This window comes from Oncorhynchus kisutch, linkage group LG11, assembly GCF_002021735.2.
Source record: "Oncorhynchus kisutch isolate 150728-3 linkage group LG11, Okis_V2, whole genome shotgun sequence".
In the NCBI taxonomy this organism is placed as follows: Eukaryota; Metazoa; Chordata; class Actinopteri; order Salmoniformes; family Salmonidae; genus Oncorhynchus; species Oncorhynchus kisutch.
The window spans coordinates 68,287,005-68,310,808 of NC_034184.2; the positions used below are offsets into that span (position 1 = coordinate 68,287,005).

Here is a 23,804-nt window from a genome sequence, read left to right on the forward strand (position 1 = left end):
TGAAGCGCGTAACACCTAAAAATCGTCTGTCCTTGGTTGCAACACTCACTACTAAGTTCCAAAAAATGTTTTGTCATACCAGTGGTATAGGTCTGTTATAAACTGGGTGGTTAGAGCTCTTGTACAATATTAATGAGAGACTGGGTTGACAATCCAGGACTCTTCGAGTATCGTTCATCGATTGACCGGTAACAGATTAAAAGGCCTGTGTCTTTGGCAGGAAGTAAATAAACATATTTGATTGGTTAGTGAGATTAAGGGAAATCCGGTCGAGAGAAATATCATGAATTTAAATAGTAATCAGAGGAGACACAACAACAATTACTATGCACAAATGAAATAATTATATTGATCATATTTTATTTAGATAGAAAATATAAGAGATTTGAAGATAGGTACCGTGGAGGTGTGTTTTTGCTTCTTCACACCGCCCACTCCGGAAAAGTCAGTCATCGTTAGCTATTTTTATTTTTTAAGGTGACGTGGAGACGGTCCCCTTCTTCATCCCGATTCATGTGTCTTTAAAAATACGATACATATTTCTAGATAATCGAAGAAGCAAAATTGAAACTAACTAGAATATTAAAAATGTGTATCAATATTTAGATTCAATCCTAGCTGGACATCGCTGAGGAGGCAAGTATTCTTGGGCCTGGAATCTGAGGAATCCAGCGGACAGACAGGTTTGGTACGATATGTTCTAGAGCTAGCGAGATGCACGGTACGATAGCTAGTTCCTCGGTGTAGCTGGAGGACTTTTTTTTTAGATGAAAGCAAGTAATTTTGTATGTTTATTCAACTGTAATAACGTAGATAGTACAGTCAACACTGACTACGTACAGACTCTTTGCAGAGTTTACTCTTGCAATGCACTATCGATGTGTTGTTGTTTCACAGGTAGCCAGGGACAGTCGCTATGTAGGTGATGGCTGTTGTTGATATAGCAAAGTGATGTTATATCGACATGATGCAATGGTTTGCTCTCACTGAATATGCTTATAGGCTTTTTGACAATTGACCTGTTCAATTATTGGAATCTATTCATTTTCAACAGGGCCCATGATGGCTGAAATTGAACATCCTACCCAGCAAGGAGTCTGCCGGATGATAGGTTATTGCATCTTGGTCCTGTGTCTCGTGCCACAGATAACATGGGCTACAGTGAGCTACAAGCAAGGGGATCCTGTAACATTATATGTCAACAAAGTTGGTCCTTACCATAACCCTCAGGAAACGTATCATTACTACACGTTGCCTGTTTGCAGGCCTAAAGAGGTCAGTGAATACATGTGAATATCATAGGAGGTTGGTGGGACCTTAATTGGGGAGAACAGGCTTGTGGTAATGGCTGGAGCGGAGTAAGTGGAATGGTATCAAGTACAACAAACATATTTTCCATGTGTTAGATGCCATTCCATTTGTTCCATTCCAGCCATTGAGTTGTTCTCCCCTAAGCAGCCTCCACTAGTAGATATGCAAATATATAACAAATGAATTATGCTTGTAGGGCTCTACAGATGCATGTTACTAGTGTGTGTGTATAATAATTCTATTAAGACTTGGCATACCACGTCTGAGAACCTTTTTTTCCCCAGGTGCACCACAAGTCCCTTAGTCTAGGAGAAGTGCTTGATGGGGATCGGATGGCAGAGTCCCTGTATGAAATCAAATTCAGAGAGAATACAGAGAAGAAGTTACTCTGCCAGCTAACCCTCACAGAGAAAGAGGTATTTGCATTCGGACAAAATACGCAGAACTTCACAGTACATTGCATCATGGAAAGGTGTAACTAAACCTAGTTGGTGATGTTTTTTCTTTATTGCTACTTTCATGTAGGTGGACCAACTCCGAGAGGCCATAGAGGAGCTGTATTACTTTGAGTTTGTCCTGGATGACATTCCCATATGGGGATTTGTGGGGTACATGGAGGAGAGTGGCTTCCTGCCCCATAGTCATAAGGTGGGTTAGTCGGACTCCCTTTCAGACCCTCATGTCAAAACCCAAATATAAGTCTACCTGCATTATGTGTCTGTCTGTGTGGGTGTGTGTGTATATAGGTGGGGCTGTGGACACACCTGGACTTCAACATTGAGTACAACGGAAACTCTGTGATCTTCGCCAACGTCTCCGTGAAGGACTCTAAGCCAGTGCCCCTGGAGGAGGGTGGCGCAGGGCATGGGGCGGTGGGGACGGGCGGCGGGCTGGCACTGTCCTTCTCCTACAGCGTGCACTGGTTCGAGAGCCCTCTGAACCACGCCCGGCGGGCCGAGAGGCTGAGGGACTACTCGTTCTTCCCCAAGACCCTAGAGATCCACTGGCTGTCTATTATCAACTCCCTGGTGTTGGTGGTACTGCTGCTGGGCTTCGTCATCATCATCCTCATGAGGGTCCTCAAGAATGACTTTGCCAGGTGACCAATGAGGGGACGGAGTGAGGAGGTTTAGACATTAATGATGTTCTGTTTTGGGGCCTCCCGAGTGGCTCAGCGGTCTGCCACTAGAGATTCTGGGTCCGAGTCCAGGCTCTGTCGCAGCCGGTCGCGACCGGGAGACCCATGGGCCCAGCGTCATCTGGGTTAGGGGAGTGTTTGGCTGGCAGGGATGTCCTTGTCCCATCGCGTAAAAATACAAATACATTTAAAAAAAAAAGATGTTCTGTTTTACTGGAGAGCTCACATTGATATTGGCATGTAAGAGTTTGGGTATAATTAGAGTAGGTCTATTTGTGGCTATATATCATGTTTTATTAGGATTGTGTATGGAAATGGTAGCTAAATTGTGTGCGAATGACATTCTCATATCTCAAGATCTTTCTCTCTTCTGGTTGTTCCTGTAGGTACAATGTTGAGGAGGAGGGCGGCTGTGATGATCTGGACCAAGGGGATAATGGCTGGAAGATCATCCACACAGATGTCTTTAGGTTCCCCCCTTATAAAAGCCTGCTGTGTGCTGTGTTGGGAGTGGGGGCTCAGTTTCTAACCCTGGCCACAGGTAACCATCAACACACTGGTTTAACACTCAGAACACATGAATTAAATCTTACAATTGCTGCTCCTCAAAATACAGAATCGCAATTCAGGAATATCTACGAGCAGATCAGGGTTGAATTTGACCATTTGTGAATGGTTGTGTGACGGTTGACATCTAGTTCTAGCGTACATCAAATGCATTGCATTCCTTTTCCATTGTTACTCCCCATTGGAGGAGGCTTGAATGTCTGTGTGACAAGAACTGGAAATCTGATCAGCATGGACATACGCATAACTTGGATGTGACCACCTACCTACATGTACAAATGACCTCGACTGACCTCTACCCCAGCACATTGACTCTGTACCTGTACCACCTGTATATAGCCTCGTTATTGTTATGTAATTTTCTTGTTACTTTTTTTTTTTTTTACTATAGTTAATTTAGTAAATATTTTGAACTGCATTGTTGGTTTAAGGGTTTGTAAGTAAGCAATTCACGGTAAGGTTGTATTCGGGGCATGTGACAAATAAAATGTGATTTAATGTACATGTACTATGCCTGTGACAAAGTAGTCTGTAGAAATGAAGAACTGTGGTTATCACTACCGGCTCCTTCCCCCAAGCTCTGCCATTTGACCTCTGTCTCTGGTTGCTGTAGGGATCATCGTCATGGCGCTGCTGGGAATGTTTAATGTGCATCGACATGGTGCTATCAACTCGGCTGCCATCATGCTGTACGCGTTGACGAGCTGCGTGTCAGGATACTGCTCCTGTAGCTTCTACACACAGATACATGGCCAGCGCTGGGTCTGGAATATTATCCTCACCTCTTCACTCTTCTCAGGTGAGCGGACAGATTTAGTCTTTTGAATCATGTCATACATATATGGTAAATATTCCATATATATATTTATTGTCCGTGTCATTTGTTTTGGACAATTCTGGTTGAGTTTCAATTACAATAAAACTCTGTGAACATCTAAACTTTACACCGTGTTCATTTTTTAGCAGGATGTGTGTCGAACTGTTGAGTTTCAATTACCATAAATCTTCTCTTCATCTCTGCTTGAACCGGACTTTCTCTATTTCCCCTCCCTTTCTTCCTTCCTCCACTCTCCTTCCTTCCCTTTCTCCACCCATCTCACCTTGTTAACCACCCTCTCTTCCTACTTCCTTGATTCCCTCCTCTAACCATCCTCCCTCAATCCCACAGCTCCCCTGTTCCTGACTTGGAGTGTGGTGAACTCAGTCCACTGGTGGAGCGGCTCCACCCAGGCCCTGCCTGCCTCTACAGTGCTGCTGCTGCTGGGGGCCTGGGTCCTGGTGGGATTCCCCCTCACTGTCATCGGGGGCATTGTGGGCAAGAACCGTGCAGGCAACTTCCAGGCCCCCTGTCGCACACGCAACATCGCCCGCCAGATCCCCACACAGCCCTGGTACAAGCACACGGCTGTACACATGGCCATTGGGGGCTTCCTGCCTTTCAGGTGTGTGTAACAATATCAAAATAACAAAGAGCTTCTCTCTGTGTTTGGTAATGGAGTCCCGTTGCTGAGTCATGAGTGAGCACTTTTCCCCTGTCTCAGTTAAACAGCTGTCGCTCTAGAGTCTATTACTCATAGTGTATAAAACCAATCGATCACATTTCATTTGTGGTTGTGCCTTTTAGTAGCTGTCATTTGTCACAGAAAAAAACAGAAATAGAGTGCATCTATAACGTTAGTGTGTAATCCTACTCCTGTCTTGTTTTAGGATTCATTTTTCTACCTCCATGTCAGGGCAATCTATTGTGATTACTTTGAGCTAGCTGCTTAACACAATCTGAATGTTGAACACCCAGACATAAATTGTGTGTATATTGTCTAGCCTACTCATTCCCCTAACCTCTCTCCCTCAGTGCCATCTCAGTGGAGCTGTACTACATCTTTGCCACCGTGTGGGGACGCGAGCATTACACCCTGTACGGCATCCTCCTCTGCGTGTTCGCCATCCTCCTCTCGGTGGGCGCCTGCATCTCGGTGGCGCTCACCTACTTCCTGCTGTCGGGCGAGGACTACCGCTGGTGGTGGCGCAGTGTGCTGAGCACAGGTTCCACGGGCCTCTTCATCTTTGTCTACTCAGTCTTTTACTACCGCAATCGTTCGAGTATGAGCGGCCTGGTGCAGAGCGCAGAGTTCTTCGGTTACTCACTCCTCACAGCGCTGGTCTTTTCCCTCATGCTGGGTACTGTCTCCTTCTGGGCCTCGCTGGTCTTTATTCGCTACATCTACCGCAGCCTCAAGATGGACTAAGGGAATGTACAGCCGATTACATAACAGCCCAGTTTGAATGTCTTTGTCCTTTCATTTAGTCGATTTGATTGGTTAAGAAAATATTTTTTTCCCACCAATCACATACAGGTCAGTGGTTGACAAGTGAGGAAGGATGCTTTTGGACATAGGAATGGGTCTGTATATATGCCTCATATGGGGGGGGGGGGGACCCAGGGGCCTTCTAGAAATATGAAAGACTGCCATGGAGGTTGAATAAGGGAATCAGAGTTAGGTGGGATGAGTGTTGTGCAATATGTGATGCAGGCTTGCAGTTGGGCATCAGCCTCAAAGATCAGCTCTTGCATAAGCGATGGAAGAAAGTGTAGTCATCATCCACTGGTTCTGGTGTAAATATACAACCTTTTCAATAAAGACATCTTTTTATTACAACCTATTCACACCGAGCTAGCTCAAGACAGTTCCAGGCCTACTCAGATTTTATTCACAAGAGGCTGCTGAGGGGAGAACAGCTCATAATGGCCAACGTTTAAAAGCCACGTTTGATTCAATTGATAACGTGCATGGTCTCCCAAATATGGGACTAGCGCCCTGGCTAGGGAATGTGCTTGTACAGAAACCGCATGGGACTGAGCTATTCCAGCTCACGAGAGCTTGGGATTAGACTAGCTAAACAAGTGTGGAAAGCCTGTATCTGATGTTACAATTGTATGCTTAGGTGAAACTACATTGAGTGTTTTGAATGAACATTTGCCCTGTTAAGACATGGCTTATTTGTGCACCAAGTCATTCTTTCCTCATGAAAGAGTAACATTGGTAACAGACATTACCATAAACCAGTCATGTACATATTTACACCAGGTAAGTTGCTGGGTTCAGCTTACAATTATGCCTTCAAAGAAAACACTAATCCAGTTCAACTCTACCAGTAAACCATTAGCCCAAAATGTCAGGAGTACATCACCTAAGATTAGTAAATCACACAATTTTATAATAGGTTGATACAACATTTATTTAAAAAAAACACAACACAATAACACTTGAAGACATTGGCCTTGTCCTGTAGGCACAAAGTGTAAACATTGAAACTGGGAGGTAGTATTTGAAATCAGCCAAGACAACACTTATTGTACACGTCAATGCATTTTCCCCATTTTGGGCTTAAACAAAACCCTGACATGGGGGGGGGGGCATCACCACACTGTACAACGAGGTCATAAAACATGGCAGTAATGTAAGAGCATCCAATAGGATACAAATCTGGTGCGGCATGGACCAACAAACATTCAGTAGGAACGTGTAACATCTAGTAGTGCCTTGCACAGATCACGTCAAATAGGCAAGTAAGGGAATAAAAGCGTGCCACTTCCAGCATAGACACAGCAAAGCTTCGTCATAGTAGTATCAAAAAGCAGAATGTCAAAACCGCAACGATATTATATACAGATAAGAACTTTGGAAGGTATAAAACATCAAACTTCAAATTATTTTAAAGAATATGAGGGGATACAATTTTCACATGGGGCCGGCGAATGGTTAAAACAGATTGATAAGATAAGCCAACACCTCGCCACCAAATGAGAATTTCCTGTCTAAGCTTAATTGTAATAATCATTCAAAACAAATGCAATAGGTTGACAATCCAGTAAATTTACCACCATGACCACTAACATTTTACCTCTTGATTATTGGCTAGACTTGTGCATGGGGCTCATGACTTTCCAGTCATCACTGTTGATGCTAGTATAGTGGTTTGCACTGACCGTGCTGTAGCCATTGGGGTACTCATGGTGGGTCACAGCTGGGGGCAGGGGCCAGATGCCCAGGGGCCTTGCAGGGGGCTGGGGAGGAGAGGATAGCTGAGGATACCCAACAGCATAGTAAGGCAGGTTATGTTGAGGACTCCTCCTTAACATGGTCTCTCGAAACTGTTGAGCAATGGTGTGGTCCTGGATCTGTGCTTGGGGTTTGCCCTGAAACTACAACAAATAGTGATTAATATCAATAAAAGTCAAAAGCACAGCTGTGCGTAGCGATGTATCGTCCTGCCTTTAAGACATTGTCCAGACTAGGGACAGGTCTCCATTGTGGATGAGCCACTAAGCCTGTTGCCACGGTTACTGACCAACAGGATGTACAAGCTAGACAGCTGGTTGCGCAATATATACAATAAATGTAGTATTGCAAAAAACAAGTCAAATGCCTTAATTGGGTAAGGAAAATGTCTATTGGACAGGGTTACAGAGCACTCTGCAGGGTTGGCAGAAAGTGGATGTTTGTGTTTCACCCCAACTCCTGTTTACCCTGAAAAACAGATGTGGGGACACTGCTCATGCATCTTTATTCACCTGCTACATTAAGTTACAGCACTACAATTATTTTCACCTGGGGGCGCTGTGGCATGTTGGGGTAGCCAGGGTTGGGGTAGCCAGGTGATGCCCAGCTGTCGTCTTTCTGGTGCCTCTTCAGTTTCATCCTGCGATTCTGGAACCATGTTTTTACCTGGGAAAAAAACATTTGGCAACAGAAACAAATACCAGCTATGATTTGATACATTTGTGAAGTGCAGATTGTTCTTAACACAGTAAGTAGCCTTAACACACCTGTTTGTAAGTAAGCCCAGTCAGTCTAGCCAGGGTCTTCATCTCAGCAGGGGTGAGGTACTTCTGCATGTTAAACCTATGAGTAAGGGCATCCATTTGGCCTGTTGAGAAAGCAGTTCTAGCTTTTTGTTTAGGGATATTCTTGTCCACTTTCTCTGGGGAAGAAGGGGGCAATGACTGCAGGGTGCAGTCCTCACTCCCCATAACGTGTGGACTTCGAAACTCCTCTGGATGCGAACTGGAGACATAACAATGAGCATTTGGGCTTCCACTGGCTGTCTCCAACTCATTTCTCACCCAGGTGGTATGGTTGGCTTGCGGATTGTACTCCTCTCGGTCGTTCACTGAACTCAAAGACTCTGAGTGAGGAAATTAGAAATGTATACTTACTGGCATGTTAAGTCAGTTTGGATTGTCCACGCAATCTGACCAAGAGTAAACCCTTGCGCCAGTGGGCACTTTTAGCGGTTCATAACAAATAACCAGTAAGATGGCGTTGGATATACAAACACACATGGGCTTAGTTTGAGAGGGAGATCGTCACTTTAGCCCGAGACCCATCAAACACAGTGCAATAAATACCACCATGTCTGCGATACCGTCCGTTACAGAAAACTAGTAACCTAGAGTACAGTAGGACCCATTTACACGGATAGAGACTTACTCGGCGATTACCTAGCACAAAACAAGAACAAGCTAATGTTAGCTACATACTTGTAGCAGTACTGTGGGTAGTTATTTACCTGGTGAGGTGTGGGTCTCTGAGTCGCTCTGGGTGTCGCTACTTAGCCGCTCGGTCTCCGTTTGCGGATCATGCGGAGCCCGGTTGTTGGAAATGAAGAGGCGGCCACTCTGGGTATGGCTGTGAGGGTCACCAAGACATACCACAGAACCCGGGTATTGGCCATTGCTCGTGCCAGCATTGTTTAGTTCGGGACTCCAGGATGGTGATTGATGCTGTGGCTGCGCTTGCGAGTAGTAGCTGGCGCTGACCCCAGAGTTGTATGTGGCCTCTGTCCAGCTGGAGAAGTTAGGATGGTTTTGCTCAGCCCCTGGTTGGTACACGAGACCATAGGTAAAAGCGTGGTAGGATGGGTTGAAGCTCACTGGTACCTTCCAGTCTGCCATATTTTTCACTAAGGTTAATAGGCCTACGTGAACAAGAAACCGTCCAAACAAATTACCACGCAGTTTCCTAAAGATGGAAAACTCCGAAACCACCCTTCCAGAAGTTCAAAAACCCCTTGGTGTGCTGTTTATAGGTGAATGGTGTGGGTGTGGATCAAGGTCGCAGCCAATCAGTCTTCCATTCAGGTATCTTGGCAGTGAGGCCGCACCCCTGGAAGGGTCCATTCATTATTTCCATTATACACACATTTTGAACTAAATAGTAATTTGTACAAGCAAAATAGTTTCGACAGAAATATGCTAAAAAGTATTTGACAGAAACAATTTAATGAATGGTTGATTTATTTTGGTGCAATTTATTCCTCTTTATTGGATATCCATAAAACGATCACCATTTATATTTTAAAAGATTGAACTAGCTATTTGCAGAGTGCACACTTAATAGCTAGTCATTTATAATATCATTGCCAGTGCCACTGTGAGTTCCCATATTTGATTAATACGTTTGATCTTTTCTTCACCTTGAAAATACTTTATTTGATTAAATGTAGTAATGACGTTTAATGGTTAGGGTGTTGTACTCAGCCTGCTTATCTCATATTTTAAGACATTTTTATTGTCAACTCTTGAATTGAACCACTGGGCACACACTGGTTGAATCCACATTGTTTTCACTTCATTTCAATGAAATTACATTTAACCAACATGGAATATATGTTGAATTAATGTCTGTGCCCAGTGGATTATCACTATAATTGACATATTTATCAAACATAGTGGCATAGCCTATCACTTCTATCTAGGCCTAATTTATTACACATGTCAAACATGTTTATCTCTCCTTGGATCAGAATGTTAATTTCCTCACATCTCTGCCATAAAATGTCTCTTCAGATATGTCCCATTGTTGTTCAGGTACCCTTGGGGGAGTACTAATTTGAACAGTTTTTCAACCAAGTTAACAGTTGTCTAACCAAGTATTGCATAATTCTTGAATTGTAGAGAGAGACAAAACATTTTTTAACGTTGGTGGTGGCTGTGAGTGGTATAAATATATCGATTCCTTTTACCTACAAAAATGTGTTTAGCTATGGTGGCCTAAATGGCTGTGAGTGGTAGAAATATGTGCATTAATTTAACCTCCAGAAATGGAATTAAATTCCAAAATTGCAATGGACAAGAATGTAGTAAATAGCCTAAAGACTATTATTTTACTTTACACTCCCTATGTTTTTGTCCAGACAGATAACTGTCAGGGGGCAACACATCATGTTTAGATGTGATTATCACTCCATGATTTAATCAAAAGGGATTGTAATGTGTCTTTGTTGTTTGGTTTAAAAGTGCAAATTGAAACCCCCATCTACATGTCTCTCACGGCATGTTGTTGATTATGCAGTTCCTCAAATACAAAGGTGATCACTGATTACTTTGTACTTGAGCTTTTACCCTCCTCACATACAATTTGTGACCAATGGCTGGACATGTAAATGCCGTGTATGGTCAACCCTGGTAGCAATACTTTCACAAACTGTCTCAAGTATTACCATTCAAATGCTTGTTTGTTGTCCACCTCCTTGGCTGCATTGACATTTAAATTACACAGTTAGTGGTGAAAATATGTGATAATGTTGTGCCTATGGGACTATTAACATAGCTACTGAGCTTTACCTGGGGGGGGGGGGGGGGGGGGGGGGGCTAGCATTTATAATAAAATCGCATTTAGGATACTGTAGCTAAGACAGTATCCTAAATGCGATTTAATTCTAAATGCTAGGCCTATTTGTACACTAAATGCATTTTGTATCTTTTGTAGATGCACAGAAAAATGTACATACTTGGACACGTGTATGTAGGGGCTCCTGAGTGGCGCAGCGGTCAGACACAAACACCCTGGTTCAATTCCAGGCTGTATCACCGGCCGTGATTGGGTGTCCCATATGGCGCGCGCAATTGCCCAAGAGTCGTCCGGGTTTGGCCAGTGTAGGCCGTCATTGTAAATAAGAATTGGTTGTTAAATAAAGGCTAAGTTTATATATATATATATTATGGCATACGTGAGTGTGTAGACTATATTCGTGGACAGTTCTTTATTCGTTTGTAAAAAAATATATATTTTGTTTTACCTCATCAATCAATGAAGGGATAAATACGTATTATAGTACAGTATTTAACGTTTTATAAGTATAGTAGTTTATAAGTAAGTGTTCTTTGAATTAAGGTCTACATCATAATTATGTTTAGACTGTGGCACCAAATAGTATTCTAGATAAACCTTTACATTAGAATTTGTGATGACAGAACATTTTACATTTTTAATAAGAAAATGAGTTGTCCACCTTGATGGCTGTGAAAACAAAAGATAGGAACAGGAAGATCAGTCAGGCAAGTTGTTTTTTCGTTAATCGATGTCTTTAGTGTCACAGGGTGCGACGAGGTACTCCCGCTTTTGTTGCATAAAGAAAATGCTAATTGTCACCTATACTACGATGCATGTCAATTGAGTCATTTTCAACTACAACAACGTTTTTGCAACTTCAAAACGTTCAGAATTAGTCATGCAAATAGTAGTTTGTGCTGTTCGCTCACTAACAATAACTGATCATGGTTTACCCTCCGTCCAAAAGCAGGCGCTGTACATTTGTGCAGGGTGTGTTTGTGTATTTCAATGTGGTCCCTTTAACAACGCGGTTCACGTGGAACTCCTAGGGTTCTGTCCCTGGTTTTAATGTCTATGGTTCTGTCCCGCGTGGTGACTTGCTGGAACTAACCAGACTGGGAGCGACACTCAAATCTCAACCGCCGCCGATTTGGGTTTACTAAACCGGTGTAAAAAAAATAACCATAAATATTTTGATGCGCTAGTTAGCAAGGTTGCTAACTAGCTAGAGAAATTATCACATTAGTTCACTGTTAGCCCTGTTAAGGGCCAACTTTTAGCACATCATTTTGAATAACGTTACCATCAGAAACACAGATTTTCGGAAGAGCCAAGATGTCTGGGGAACTAGAACAGATTCTCTTACAACTTACGCAGCCTGACAATGCGATTATTCAGCAGGTAATGATTCCTTACTGAACCTATAAATGTGGGATTTACCCTGACATGCTTTGATAACAAGCACCGGTAACTAACTTTAGCTAGCTAACTAACTAACTAAGCTAACTGTTAATCAAAATGGACACCTGTTGCTAGCCAAATTATGTCACGTCACGAACCAGTGTGGCTAACTGACTGTATTCAAACGCAATCTTAGTCACTTCATACATTTGACAGTTCGCTAACGTTTAAGCTGCCTGCCTGGCTAGCTTTCTTTATTCCAGTCAGTTTGTACCATATCCAACATATTTTTCTCCCCCCTACAGGCCACCGCCCAGTTGAAGCTGGCTTTTAAAGACCCAGCCATAATCCCAGCGTTGTGTGCTGTCATGACTGGGTCCCAGAACCCACAGGTTTGTAACTAGGTTACATATTAGTTAGACAAACGCCTATCATCAGTGTGCTAGATACAGTGCCTTGAGAAAGTATTCATACCCCTTGACTTATTTAGCATTTTGTTGTTAAAGCCTGAATTCAAAACATAATAGATTTTGTGAATACATTTTTTTTCACCAATCTACACACAATAACCAATAATGACAAAGTTAATTTAAACAAATAAATGTTAGCCAATGCATTGAAAATCAAATACAGAAATATCTAATTTATATAGGTATTCACACCCCTGAGTCAATACTTTGTAGAAGCACATTTGTCAGCGATTACAGCTGTGAATCTCTTTCTGCACAAGTCTCTAAGAGCTTTCCACACCTGGAGTGTGTAACATTTGCCCATTATTCTTTAAAAAATGATTGAAGCTCTTGGTTGTTGATCATTGCTAGACAACCATTTTCAGATCCACCACTATGCTTGAAAATATGGAGAGTGGTATCAATGTGTTAAATTTTAGTGTGGGATGAGGTACTCTTTCGATTTGCCCCAAACATAACACTTTGTAAAAGTTATTTTATTTGTATATATTACTTTAGTGCCTTGTTGAAAACGGGATGCATATTTTGGGTTATTTTATTATGTAGAGGCTTCCTTTTCACTCTGTCAATTAGGTTAGTATTGTGGAGTAACTGCAATGTTGTTGACCCATCCTAAGTTATCTACTATCACAGTCATTAAACTCAAACTGTTTTAATGTCACCATTTGCTTCATGGTGAAAAATCTGAGCGGGTTCCTTCCTCTCCGGCAACTGAGCTAGGAATGACGCCTGTGTCTTTGTAGTGACTGGTTGTAAGTGTAATTAATAACTCTAAAGTGTGATTCACAACTTCACCATGCTCAATAGGTGACCTTCTTTGCGAAGCATTGGAAAATCTCCCCGATCTGTGTGGTTGAATCTGTGTAAAATTGTATGTGTAGGGTACAGAGATAAGGTAGTCATTGCACACAGTGAGTCCATGCAACTTATTATGTGACTTGTTAAGCACATTTTTACTACTGAACCTATTTAGGTTTGCCATAAACAAAGGGGTTGAATAATTATTTTCTTTTTGAAATAATTTGTAAAAATGTAAAAACGTATTCTACTTTGACATTATGGGGTATTGTGTGTAGGCCAGTGATGTTTTTTTAATTTAAATTTGATACATTTTAAATGAATGCTCTAACACAACAAAATGTGGAAAAAGTCTAGGGTTGTGAATACTTTCTGAAGGTATGTGTAACCAGGGGTTTGCATGCCCTACTCGGTTGTATGTGTTCTATTTGTACGGCTTATCGCCGGCTCTCATCAGTGCATTCATTGTTTTTCTACCCTCCCTTCAGATCCGCCAGTCAGCTGCAGTGATGTTGCGGATGAGAGTAAAGAAGCATTGGAAGAAGATTAGCCTTGATCACAGAGAGAGGTTGGCTGCCCTTTGTCTAATTCCCCCACAATCAGCCATATCTAAGTCTTTTGTATTGGACTGATGAATGAATTCCCACTGAGCTTTATTTGGTATATGTTGCCATTGTATTTTTTTCTTATTTTTTTCTTGCTTCTTAGTCTGAAAGCAGTGGTACTACAAGCTTTTCAGCAGGAGACAGAGTAAGTATCTTTTTAATCCTTTACATAAAAACAGTCACATAGCTTTTGAGGTGGAAAACTAGGCATATCCTACTAGAATATCAATGGTTTATAATACAGATTTATAGCTACAACCTATCTGACCATAACCACTAACCCATCCAACACACCAATTAAACTTGTTCAATCTGAACTTGACAATAACCCTCCTCTGTTTCCAGACACACAGTGCGCCACTCCCTCTCACAGCTCAGTGCAGTGATGGTCAAACACGAGACTCCAGACCGCTGGCCTGCTCTATTCACACTCCTCAACCAGTCCACCAAGAGCAACAACCCAACGGACAGACAGGTATCAGCTTCTATAGACAGAACTAAAACGCAGTGATGTATTTGTTGTACATGAACAAAGAGAGGTTTTGCAGTATGTGGCTTTGATTTGAGCTCTTGATGGTTGCTCACTGATTGGTCAGAATATGCATAGATCAAAATATTTTGAATACATTCTATGTATCTTAGGTACCCTCAGCCAATCACTAAAATACCCCTGTCTCTCTCAGGTGGGTCTACTCTTGCTCAGCAAAGTGGTGGAGTCTAACCCAGAGCCCTTCAAGCCCCATTACCGCCAACTGCTGCAGCTGTTTGGCACCGTGCTGCAAGACCTGGACAACCCCACAGCTATGTACTACTGCATCCTCACCCTCACTGCTATGACTGCCTACACTGGCACAGAGGAGATGGTGAGGCCAGAATCAATCTATTTTATGCCTTTTTGGCGTGAACAGAAATGTAGTCTAACATCATCCTTCATTGCTGTGCTGAAATGAAATGTCCTGTGTCTTTCAGAACCTCATGCGCGCCCTCATCCCAAGACTGATCATTGCGCTCAAACACCTAATCAAGGCAGACCAAGTAGGGTGTCGTTCAATATGTCAGCCCCCACTAGCACCACTGCTGTATTGCACTGATGATTGCATAAGTCTTCTGGGATTACTATTAAATGGAGCTTCAAACACTATTGTCCCTTGATTGGAATGTTTCTGACCAGGGTCAGGCCAGTGATGCCATGGAGGTGTTTGATGAGCTGATGGAGAGTGAGGTGTCCATCATTGTGCCACACATTGCTGAAATTGTCCATTTCTGCTTGGAGGTGAGAACAGAGCTTCTTCTAATTATATTTGTAATGACTTTTTGCTTACATTGTGATGGGTTATCTTGTTGACAGTGAAATGTGTGTATGTTCGTCTCAGGTCAGTGCAGACACCACCCTGACTGACTCCCTGCGTGTAAAGGCTCTTTCCTGCATCGCTTTTCTCATCCGACTCAAGAGCAAGGTAAAGTCACCCAGTTATAAATGGATGCTTTAGACTATGGAGATGCACCCCGAGCACCGTGCCTTTTTATCCTTTTTGTCAGTTAAAATATGTGTAGCTTGTCAGTGATGTATTATGTGCTCTCTGCCTCCTACAGACGGTGCTAAAGCAGAAGCTGCTGAATCCCATCCTGCAGACAGTGTTCCCTGTGCTGAGTGCAGCGCCCCCACCTGGGGAGGAGGACCCAGAGGATGAGGAGAATGGCGACGAGGGCGACACCGACAACGAGAGTCCTAAACACTTTGCTGCTCAGGTCAACTTCCCTTAAGAAATAACCACATACAAAGAACAGAAGGGGTGTATATATATTTTTTGTGCCTAAAATATAATCTCTTTTCGACTGCAGGTTATTGACACCATGGCTCTTCACATGCCCCCTGAGAAACTATTCCAGCAGCTGGTTAGTAAACACACTCACTTGCTTTATATGAATGCTATAATTAGCCTTTCAGTCAGAAACTTCATGATATCTCTGTGCTGCAGCAGTATGTAGCCATCATTGTATTAGTAGCTGCATTGTTTATAACTTGCAGTCATACTGAGTTGTACAAATAGTTTTATTATGTATGCATGTCTGACCCATGGCATGTCCATCAGATGCCCCTGACCCAGGTGTGCCTGGCCAGTGAGAACCCCTATGAGAGGAAGGCAGGCTTGATGTGTATGGCAGTGCTGGCTGAGGGCTGTGCCGACCACATACGGACCAAGTGAGTCGATGCTGCTTTCTCTTATTCAGTGGCTCCCTGTCCAAAAAACAGTTGATTTAATTTGTTACATTTGTCAATATCCAGTCCTTTAGTGTGTTTTGGATCTGAAATAATCCAGAGCAATGTTTTTCTGTCTTATTTTCTCTCATTCAAATGGAACTATTGTCTTTTTCCTGCTAATCCCACTGTCTGTCTGTTCCTCTGTGTGTCAGGTTGCTGTCCTCCATGCTGCAGACGGTGTGCCAGAGTCTGTCAGACAATAACCAGGTAGTTCGCAGCGCCGGCCTCTTTGCCCTGGGACAGTTCTCAGAGCACCTGCAGCCCGAGGTCAGTAAGTACTGTGCCGAGCTGATGCCACTTTTGCTGGGCTACATGTCGGCTTTGAACCAGGCCAAGATCGGACACATCACCAAGGCCTTCTACGCCCTGGAGAACTTCATGGAAAACCTGGGTGAGGATCCTCCCATTCACCTTTATCCTGATCCATACGCAACTGTCTTGCTATTATTAGCAACTGTCTTGCTATTATTAGCAACTGTCTTGCTATTATTAGCAACTGTCTTGCTATTATTAGCAACTGTCTTGCTATTATTAGCAACTGTCTTGCTATTATTAGCAACTGTCTTGCTATTATTAGCAACTGTCTTGCTATTATTAGCAACTGTCTTGCTATTATTAGCAACTGTCTTGCTATTATTAGCAACTGTCTTGCTATTATTAGCAACTGTCTTGCTATTATTAGCAACTGTCTTGCTATTATTAGCAACTGTCTTGCTATTATTAGCAACTGTCTTGCTATTATTAGCAACTGTCTTGCTAATACGTATTTCAAACACTCTTTTCAAATTCCTGTGTATATTTAGGTTTTTTCAAATACATGGAAGTGTATTTCCAAATGCATTCCAATATTCAACCCAAGTATGTTTGGTTCTATTCTATACTAATTGGAGGATGCCAAAATGCTAAGCTGTTGTAAACAAATGTTGAGCCTCTGGCTCTCTAGTCTCGCCCCTAGACTACTTTTAAGGTACTGATAATGCAACATTTGAACATGTCATTTGGGGGAAATAATATTTTGAACCCCCTCTGTTCTGATGTTTTCATAAACTGTTCCATCCTCTATCAGGTTCGGAGATTGAGCCCTACCTGCCCACCCTGATGGAGACCATGTTGTCTGCCCTCAGCAATGCAGAGAACCTGAAGCTAAAAGAGCTGGCTGTCAGTGCCATAGGAGCTATAGGTAACACTGCAAAAGTCCATTTAGGATTGAGCCTTTCAATAGCGCATGTTACAGCTCAATAATTTAGAATCTTCCTTCATCCACATTTATCTGAAAGGACTGCTAAAGTCAAAAGTAGTCCCAGTTGCTTTGAAAACATCTTTCAGGGCAGATGGAAAGGACACAAGGAGAGGAGGACACTTGAGACTATTGAGATGCATCAAGTGTCTATTTTAGACATTTTAAAAGACTGGAATGTGTATCACTGTAACTGTATTAACCTTTCATCCCTTCTCTTCCTTTCAGCCAATGCAGCCAAAGAGAAGTTAGTTCCTTACTTCCCACCTGTTATTGAGAGCCTGAAGGGCTTCCTCACTGACACAAGGGATGAGATGAGGGCTCTGCAAACACAAGCTCTAGGTAGGCTAACTATCTCTAAGCCTTAGTCAGTTTGATGTGGTCATCCAGCAGACACTTGTAGTCCATGCTATTGACAGATTAGAGCTGATCTGTCTTGCGTCATAGATATTCTTTTAACCCGAGTCACGTCTAGATGACGAATGGGGTTTCCTTTGTTCTGTCAGATACTCTGTCAGTGCTGGCCCGCACCATAGGCAAGGATGTGTTCAGCCCCCTGGCTGCAGAGTGTGTTCAGCTGGGACTCAACCTCACCAACGCCATTGACGACCCCGACCTGCGGCGCTGCACGTATGTAGTGTGTGTCTGAGATGCTCCCACTCTAATAGAAGTCCTGCCAGCCTGTTGGGTTTGGCGTTCAGAGTGCATGACTGTTTTCTGACTTTCTGATGACTTTGTATTGAACCCATGTGCTTCTCCTCCCCCCTCGATCCTTCTCTGTCTCTTTCTGTGTACAGGTACAGCCTGTTCTCGGCTGTGTCCACAGTGAGTCCAGACTGTCTGAGCCCCCACCTCACAGCTATCACCACCATCATGCTGTTGTCCCTCAAGTCCACAGAGGGAGTCACGGTCAGTCTGACAGACACTGTGCTATAACTCCTATTCACACTCTATTCTATTCTCTTACACCATAGAGAAATTGCTAAAAATATAGTTTACACAGTTTTTAAAAATCATTTTCATCCTTAGGCTCACCTTGAGGAGGACAAGACTTTTGTCCTGCTGGACGACGACGATGATGATGATGCCGAGGGAGATGCCATTTTGGATGACGAGGGGGCCGACACCGTGGACCCAGACACAGCCGGGTACGTTTCTCATCTGATTATCTTTCATTTTATGACCTTTGATGTGTTTTTTTTGTGGGGCAGGAGTAAAGACACAATGAAACCTTCAAAGCAGCTGACATAAAACTAGTCAATTGAAACGAATGGAAGCCATTTTGTTTGTCAGGCTTGTGCCTAAAGAAGTAGATGTCCTTCTCCATTTTAATCTCTGTGCTTTCTCCATTCCCCAGGTTCAGTGTGGAAAACGCCTACATTGACGAGAAGGAGGACACCTGTGATGCTCTGGGAGAGATTGCCTTCAACACCGGGTAAAGACTCAAGAGCAAAGAGTTATTTTGAGTGTTGCATGTCACAAACCATCTGGGTTCTATGTTCATTCTGCGTTGCATGGTATCTGCAGCTAGCCACTACTCCGGTTGACCCCTCTGTGCCTAGAGTCCTTGTAAATCTGTCGATACAATCATCTCACTGCGCAGCAACTTTTCCTCATTAAACTTCCACTGTCTTCCAGTATGCAAAGGGAAATGTGTTGTCCCTAATGTCTCCTTATCCTTTTCACCCCTTCAGTGCCGCCTTCCAGCCCTTCCTGGAGTCCAGCTTTCAGCAGGTCTATGAGCTGCGTGATGTAAGTACTGTAGCACAGCTCATCCATCCTCTTCTCCCTTTGTGTCATGGGTAGTTTGTATGTTGGTCAGCGTTGACTCTCTCTGACCATGCGTTCCGTCCTCCCCACAGTTCCCCCACGAGGACGTACGCAGGGCTGCCTTCGGGGCCATGGGCCAGTTCTGCCGAGCTCAACATAAAGTGTGGCAGGAGAATCCCACCGAGGCCAACCACCAGGGTAACTCAACCTCTACCTCATCAGAGCTTTGGCTCTTTGAATTTCTGAGGCATCTTATGTGGTGCTATTATAGAGTTTTTCAAAGAGAATTATTAAATGTATCAAATGAGACAATAGTTAAGACATTCATTCTGGGAATTAGTCAGGCTTGTCTAAAAAAAATAATAATAATTAAGCTTCCTTCCATCCGTCCCTCAGCCATGCAGAAGCTGCTGGGGGTGGTGCTTCCCAGCTTCTTGGAGGCGGTGCGCGGTGAGCGTGAGCGCCAGGTGGTGATGGGTGTGCTGGAGGCCATGAACGCCGTGCTGAAGGCCTGCCAGGGGGAAGCACTGCAGAGCCCCGGGCGCCTGCAGGAGATCAGTCAGGCCATCCGAGATGTGCTCAAGAAGAGGGTGAGCTGACACAAACCAAAGACAGGATTTCCCCCATTTATTAATTTAGGATATCTGATATTAGGATATGTGTTTGTGTGGACGTAGTTCTTTCCACTCACAGCCCCAGTCATCCCATATACGGGTTGAAAATGCCCCATTTTGTCATTGATCAGCGCCTAAATTGGAATCCAGTGGCTATACAGTAACCTGCTATACATGACGTCAGCACTGCATGCGACAAGATACCCCATCCCTTCTGCTAATTGGGATACTTTTGCACATTTGTTGTCTGAGTGAGGGAAATGCTGTAAATTGAGATGAGTCTGTGTTCTGACAAATGAAATGTTGAGGATTATAATAAATATCGCTTCGATGTCATACAAGCAAACCATACACCTATGAGTCCAAATGTGCAGGTCATATTTCCATATTTGAAAATTGAATTTACATGATCAATATTTACAATGGCTATGTTTGATCCACAGTTACAAGGATGACATGCGTTATAGACTGGGTTGTCCTGAACACGATGGCTATGTTTGATCCACAGTTACAAGGATGACATGCGTTATAGACTGGGTTGTCATGAACACGATGGCTATGTTTGATCCACAGTTACAAGGATAACATGCGTTATAGACTGGGTTGTCCTGAACACGATGAGCCTATGTTTGATCCACAGTTACAAGGATGACATGCGTTATAGACTGGGTTGTCCTGAACACGATGAGCCTATGTTTGATCCACAGTTACAAGGATGACATGCGTTATAGACTGGGTTGTCCTGAACACGATGGCTATGTTTGATCCACAGTTACAAGGATGACATACGTTATAGACTGGGTTGTCCTGAACACGATGAGCCTATGTTTGATCCACAGTTACAAGGATGACATGCGTTATAGACTGGGTTGTCCTGAACACGATGAGCCTATGTTTGTCGTATTGTGAAGAACATTTGCAGCGGAACATGCACTTGAATGCACTCATGAGTCCGATCTGTTTGTCTGAAGTGCCTTTTGTAAGCCTAACACTGTAAGATCACGTTGTATAACTTAGCTTGTCATGTTGACAATAGAATAATCTTTAAAATGATGCCAACCTGACCCAGATAGCGATTTATAATGAAATGTTTTTGGATTGCATTGCTAAAATGTACTATTTAAAAATCTACCAGCCACTAAGATTTTTTACTAGCCAAAATAATTTTAAAGTCATAAGTGCTTTGAACTGACTAATGAACTGTGCACAGTTGGAGACACCAGTTAGACCTCTCATTCAAACCCTGGGAATAGTTTTTTTTCTTATCTTGCACCTACTCCAAAATGTCAATGAATATTCTTATGTTACTGAATGTAATCAGGAGTATTTTTAGACTTTGTTATTGACAAATGCTGTGAAAAGTACAGTAAATGTAAAATGCACATAAAATCAAACGTGTCATGTTTACATTGGCTTGTCAGGTGAACTGTTGTGTCCTCACTTTTTGTTATGATCATTTCCCCATAATTTGTTAGACCAAGTGTTCTCTTTGAATTGCTACCACGGTCATGCATATGCTTTTTACAGTTCTTCTGTTAAAACGTTTCAATTTGGCTCTATCCATATAGGCCAATTCCCACAAATGTAAGGGGTGAAAGGGCATCGTAGCATAATAGGAGAAGAATGTGATAATCCTTTGACCCTCCCCTTACCGTGTGTCTACAGACTGTCTGTCAGGACGGAGGAGGAGATGAGGCAGATGATGACGAACAGCAGGTGGGGTTTCCTCTCTTTTTCGTCACACTCCAGCACTGGCAGGATCGGATGTACTTCCAAGTGTATGGTGCAAATGATATGACCATGTTGTGTGTTCTAGGCGGAGTATGATGCCATGCTCCAGGAGTTTGCAGGTGAGGGGATTCCTCTGCTGGCCTCCGCCGTACCAGCGGACACCTTCCAGCCCCATCTCAACGAGCTGCTGCCCCTCATCATGAACAAGGCTGTGAGTCGACCTATCACTAGACCGTTAGCATTGGGTTCAAATAACCCAAGTCATTTACTCCAGTTGACAATCTATCAATATAGAAATTAATAGACCTAATTCCTAATTCATTTTCTGTTGGAATTCAAAAAGAAAAATTAAACTAAATTTGTTTTTATTTTGTAAAATATGTCTGCGTTAAGTACAGAGGCATACTGAAGGATAAACCTTTAGTTTGATGTGTATTGAATGAGGATGGATTTGTTCCTCAGAAATCATCGTGCACGGTGGCTGACCGTTCCTTCTCCGTGGGCACGCTCGGAGAGATCCTGCAATCCCTGGTCAGTGTGTCCGGGGGAAGAGCCTGTGCTGGTAAACTGTCCAATCGGCTGCTGCCTGTGCTGGTGGCCGGGGTGAGAGACAGTGATAGCGAGGTTCGCAACAACAGCGTGTTTGGACTGGGAGCTCTGGCCCAGGCTGCTGGACCACTCGTCGCTCAGTATCCCTCTCTCTGTGTGTGTGTGTTTTTCTATGTGATTGTGTTTGAGCATTGTTAAAGATATGCTACGGTACTTTGGCGACTAAGAACTACTGGCTAAAACGTATACAAACGTAACAGAGAATCTCTTTTAACTCAATGATATAGTTCACATGAGTAGCTAGGTACATTGACCAGCACTGACCATATGATTTAGATTCTATTACTGTAGTACTGGCCTGTCCAGCAGCCATGGGTGTTTTCCTCAACTCCTGTCCCTCCCAGAGACTACCCCATGATGCTGTCCCTCTTCTCCAACCTGCTGTCCAAAGAACAGGACAGGAGGGTGATTGACAATCTGTGCGCTGCACTCTGCAGGATGATCATGAGCCACATGGAGGGTGTCCCTCTGGAACAGGTACTGTCTGCATTTTCATGCATGGGATTTTATGCCGGGCCAATGCCTAACACAAGGTGTTTGTAATGACTCTGGAAGATTTGTGTGGAACTTTTGAGTTGCTCTGATGGAACTTTGAGTTGCTCTGAGAATATCTGTGACCTGTGTCTATGGCCTTGTCTCCAATTCTTCAATGTCCCAAATGCTGTATATTAGATTTACAATGTGAGTTTGCCACAGGCTTATTGACGTATACCGCCACACAAGTTGAGTGTCCTCAGTGATGCCGACATGGATAACTCTTATCTCTCTGTCCTAGGTGTTCCCTGCCCTCCTGGCCTGCCTCCCTCTGAAGGAGGACATGGAGGAGAATAAGACTGTGTACAGCTGCCTGGCCATGCTCTACTCACAGAACCCTGCAATGGTATGTTCCCACTCATTTATTTAGCCTGTTTGGCTTTCTTAAACTGATCACATCATATGATACTTTATTGTCCGTTTCCATGGAAATACGCACAGATCTAGAATTGAACTCAATGTGTAATTCCACAATGGTCGCTAGTAATAAGTGTTGTCTCCTTAGGTGGTGAGTCAAATTAAGCCAATAGTATCTGCTTCCAGCCACGTCCTGGGAACGAAGGACCTTGATCCAGGTAAGAGAACTTTAAATCGTGACAGGTTTCCTTTCTTCTTCGTATACCTAAGTTGTCGTATGTAGATATAAAACGTTATGACAATGTTGGTCATCCAGAAACCCAGAACACCCTGGTCATGCTGCTCCGAGACGTCGCTCAGCGCCACTCCCAGAAATTTGAGGGTGCCGTGAGGTCACTTCCTGCCGAGCAAAAGATGAAGCTGACTGCGGCCGTCAGTCAATCATAACACACCACACCAAGCAACTATTTCATTCTCCAGTGAAAGCCAGTGAAATGTATTTTTTATTTTTTACTAGATGAAAAATGGGACAGTAGTTGGGTCATTCAAATTTGCTAAACTCTGGCACTTGAACCATTCTACTATTGGTAGTATTATAATTTTTCAGAGGTTGTACCCAGTATTAACTTTTTTATTTATATTGCCTGTTTTTATTATTTTAATGATTTCATTTTGTGTGCGTCACCTGTTTTTTTTGTTGTCACTTGTTACCCTTGTTGTACCTGAGAGCCTCTTATCTATTTGCTGCTGTCCCCCTTTTGCCACAAATTGGATTAACTTCTG

At 43.1% G+C, this 23,804-nt stretch overlaps 3 protein-coding genes across 7 annotated transcripts; 2 read left to right on the forward strand and 1 right to left on the reverse strand.

The window, feature by feature from the left end:
- The first annotated feature begins 252 nt into the window (after window positions 1-252).
- On the forward strand, window positions 253-5,670 carry tm9sf1 (transmembrane 9 superfamily member 1). Of its 5 annotated transcripts, none has more exons than XM_020494505.2 (10): window positions 285-477; window positions 607-688; window positions 1,055-1,275; window positions 1,596-1,727; window positions 1,837-1,959; window positions 2,058-2,410; window positions 2,836-2,990; window positions 3,630-3,815; window positions 4,185-4,458; window positions 4,869-5,670. In XM_020494505.2, exons 3-10 carry the CDS (start codon window positions 1,060-1,062, stop codon window positions 5,260-5,262), a joined length of 1,833 nt encoding a protein of 610 aa, XP_020350094.1. In that variant the 5' UTR covers window positions 285-477; window positions 607-688; window positions 1,055-1,059; the 3' UTR covers window positions 5,263-5,670. The 5 variants fall into 5 exon arrangements, with proteins under 5 accessions (XP_020350092.1, XP_020350094.1, XP_020350096.1 ...); XM_020494507.2 differs by having other exon boundaries at window positions 607-683; XM_020494503.2 differs by having other exon boundaries at window positions 253-688.
- A 565-nt stretch (window positions 5,671-6,235) lies between these two features.
- On the reverse strand, window positions 6,236-9,202 carry nanog (nanog homeobox). The gene is made up of 4 exons (XM_020494508.2): window positions 8,588-9,202; window positions 7,845-8,203; window positions 7,627-7,743; window positions 6,236-7,220 (listed from the first exon to the last, which is right to left on the reverse strand). Exons 1-4 carry the CDS (start codon window positions 8,970-8,972, stop codon window positions 6,927-6,929), a joined length of 1,155 nt encoding a protein of 384 aa, XP_020350097.1. The 5' UTR covers window positions 8,973-9,202; the 3' UTR covers window positions 6,236-6,926.
- A 2,486-nt stretch (window positions 9,203-11,688) lies between these two features.
- ipo4 (importin 4) lies at window positions 11,689-23,698 on the forward strand. The gene is made up of 29 exons (XM_020494502.2): window positions 11,689-12,033; window positions 12,339-12,425; window positions 13,790-13,869; window positions 14,010-14,051; window positions 14,252-14,381; window positions 14,590-14,769; window positions 14,876-14,941; window positions 15,078-15,179; window positions 15,280-15,363; window positions 15,500-15,655; window positions 15,749-15,802; window positions 16,000-16,109; window positions 16,322-16,560; window positions 17,236-17,349; window positions 17,635-17,748; window positions 17,913-18,036; window positions 18,204-18,315; window positions 18,436-18,554; window positions 18,764-18,841; window positions 19,101-19,158; window positions 19,269-19,374; window positions 19,573-19,766; window positions 21,456-21,506; window positions 21,607-21,732; window positions 21,984-22,210; window positions 22,475-22,607; window positions 22,906-23,010; window positions 23,170-23,239; window positions 23,338-23,698. The coding sequence occupies exons 1-29, from the start codon at window positions 11,968-11,970 to the stop codon at window positions 23,466-23,468; spliced, it is 3,258 nt and encodes a 1,085-aa protein (XP_020350091.1). The 5' UTR covers window positions 11,689-11,967; the 3' UTR covers window positions 23,469-23,698.
- Window positions 23,699-23,804: the final 106 nt, after the last annotated feature.

Bases quoted from the DNA above. Each gene is read 5' to 3' on its own strand.
- nanog (XM_020494508.2), bottom strand. From the start codon at position 8,972: ATGGCAGACTGGAAGGTACCAGTGAGCTTCAACCCATCCTACCACGCT. The intron at 8,204-8,587 runs GTAAATAACTAC...TTCCTCACTCAG, and splicing joins AGAGACCCACACCTCACCAG to AGTCTTTGAGTTCAGTGAAC. The intron at 7,221-7,626 runs GTGAAAATAATT...TATTTGTTGTAG, and splicing joins ACATGCCACAGCGCCCCCAG to TTTCAGGGCAAACCCCAAGC.
- ipo4 (XM_020494502.2), top strand. From the start codon at position 11,968: ATGTCTGGGGAACTAGAACAGATTCTCTTACAACTTACGCAGCCTGAC. The intron at 19,159-19,268 runs GTAAGTACTGTA...TCCTCCCCACAG, and splicing joins AGGTCTATGAGCTGCGTGAT to TTCCCCCACGAGGACGTACG. The intron at 22,211-22,474 runs GTATCCCTCTCT...TGTCCCTCCCAG, and splicing joins GCTGGACCACTCGTCGCTCA to AGACTACCCCATGATGCTGT.
- tm9sf1 (XM_020494503.2), top strand. From the start codon at position 1,060: ATGATGGCTGAAATTGAACATCCTACCCAGCAAGGAGTCTGCCGGATG. The intron at 1,728-1,836 runs GTATTTGCATTC...ACTTTCATGTAG, and splicing joins TAACCCTCACAGAGAAAGAG to GTGGACCAACTCCGAGAGGC. The intron at 1,960-2,057 runs GTGGGTTAGTCG...GTGTGTATATAG, and splicing joins TCCTGCCCCATAGTCATAAG to GTGGGGCTGTGGACACACCT.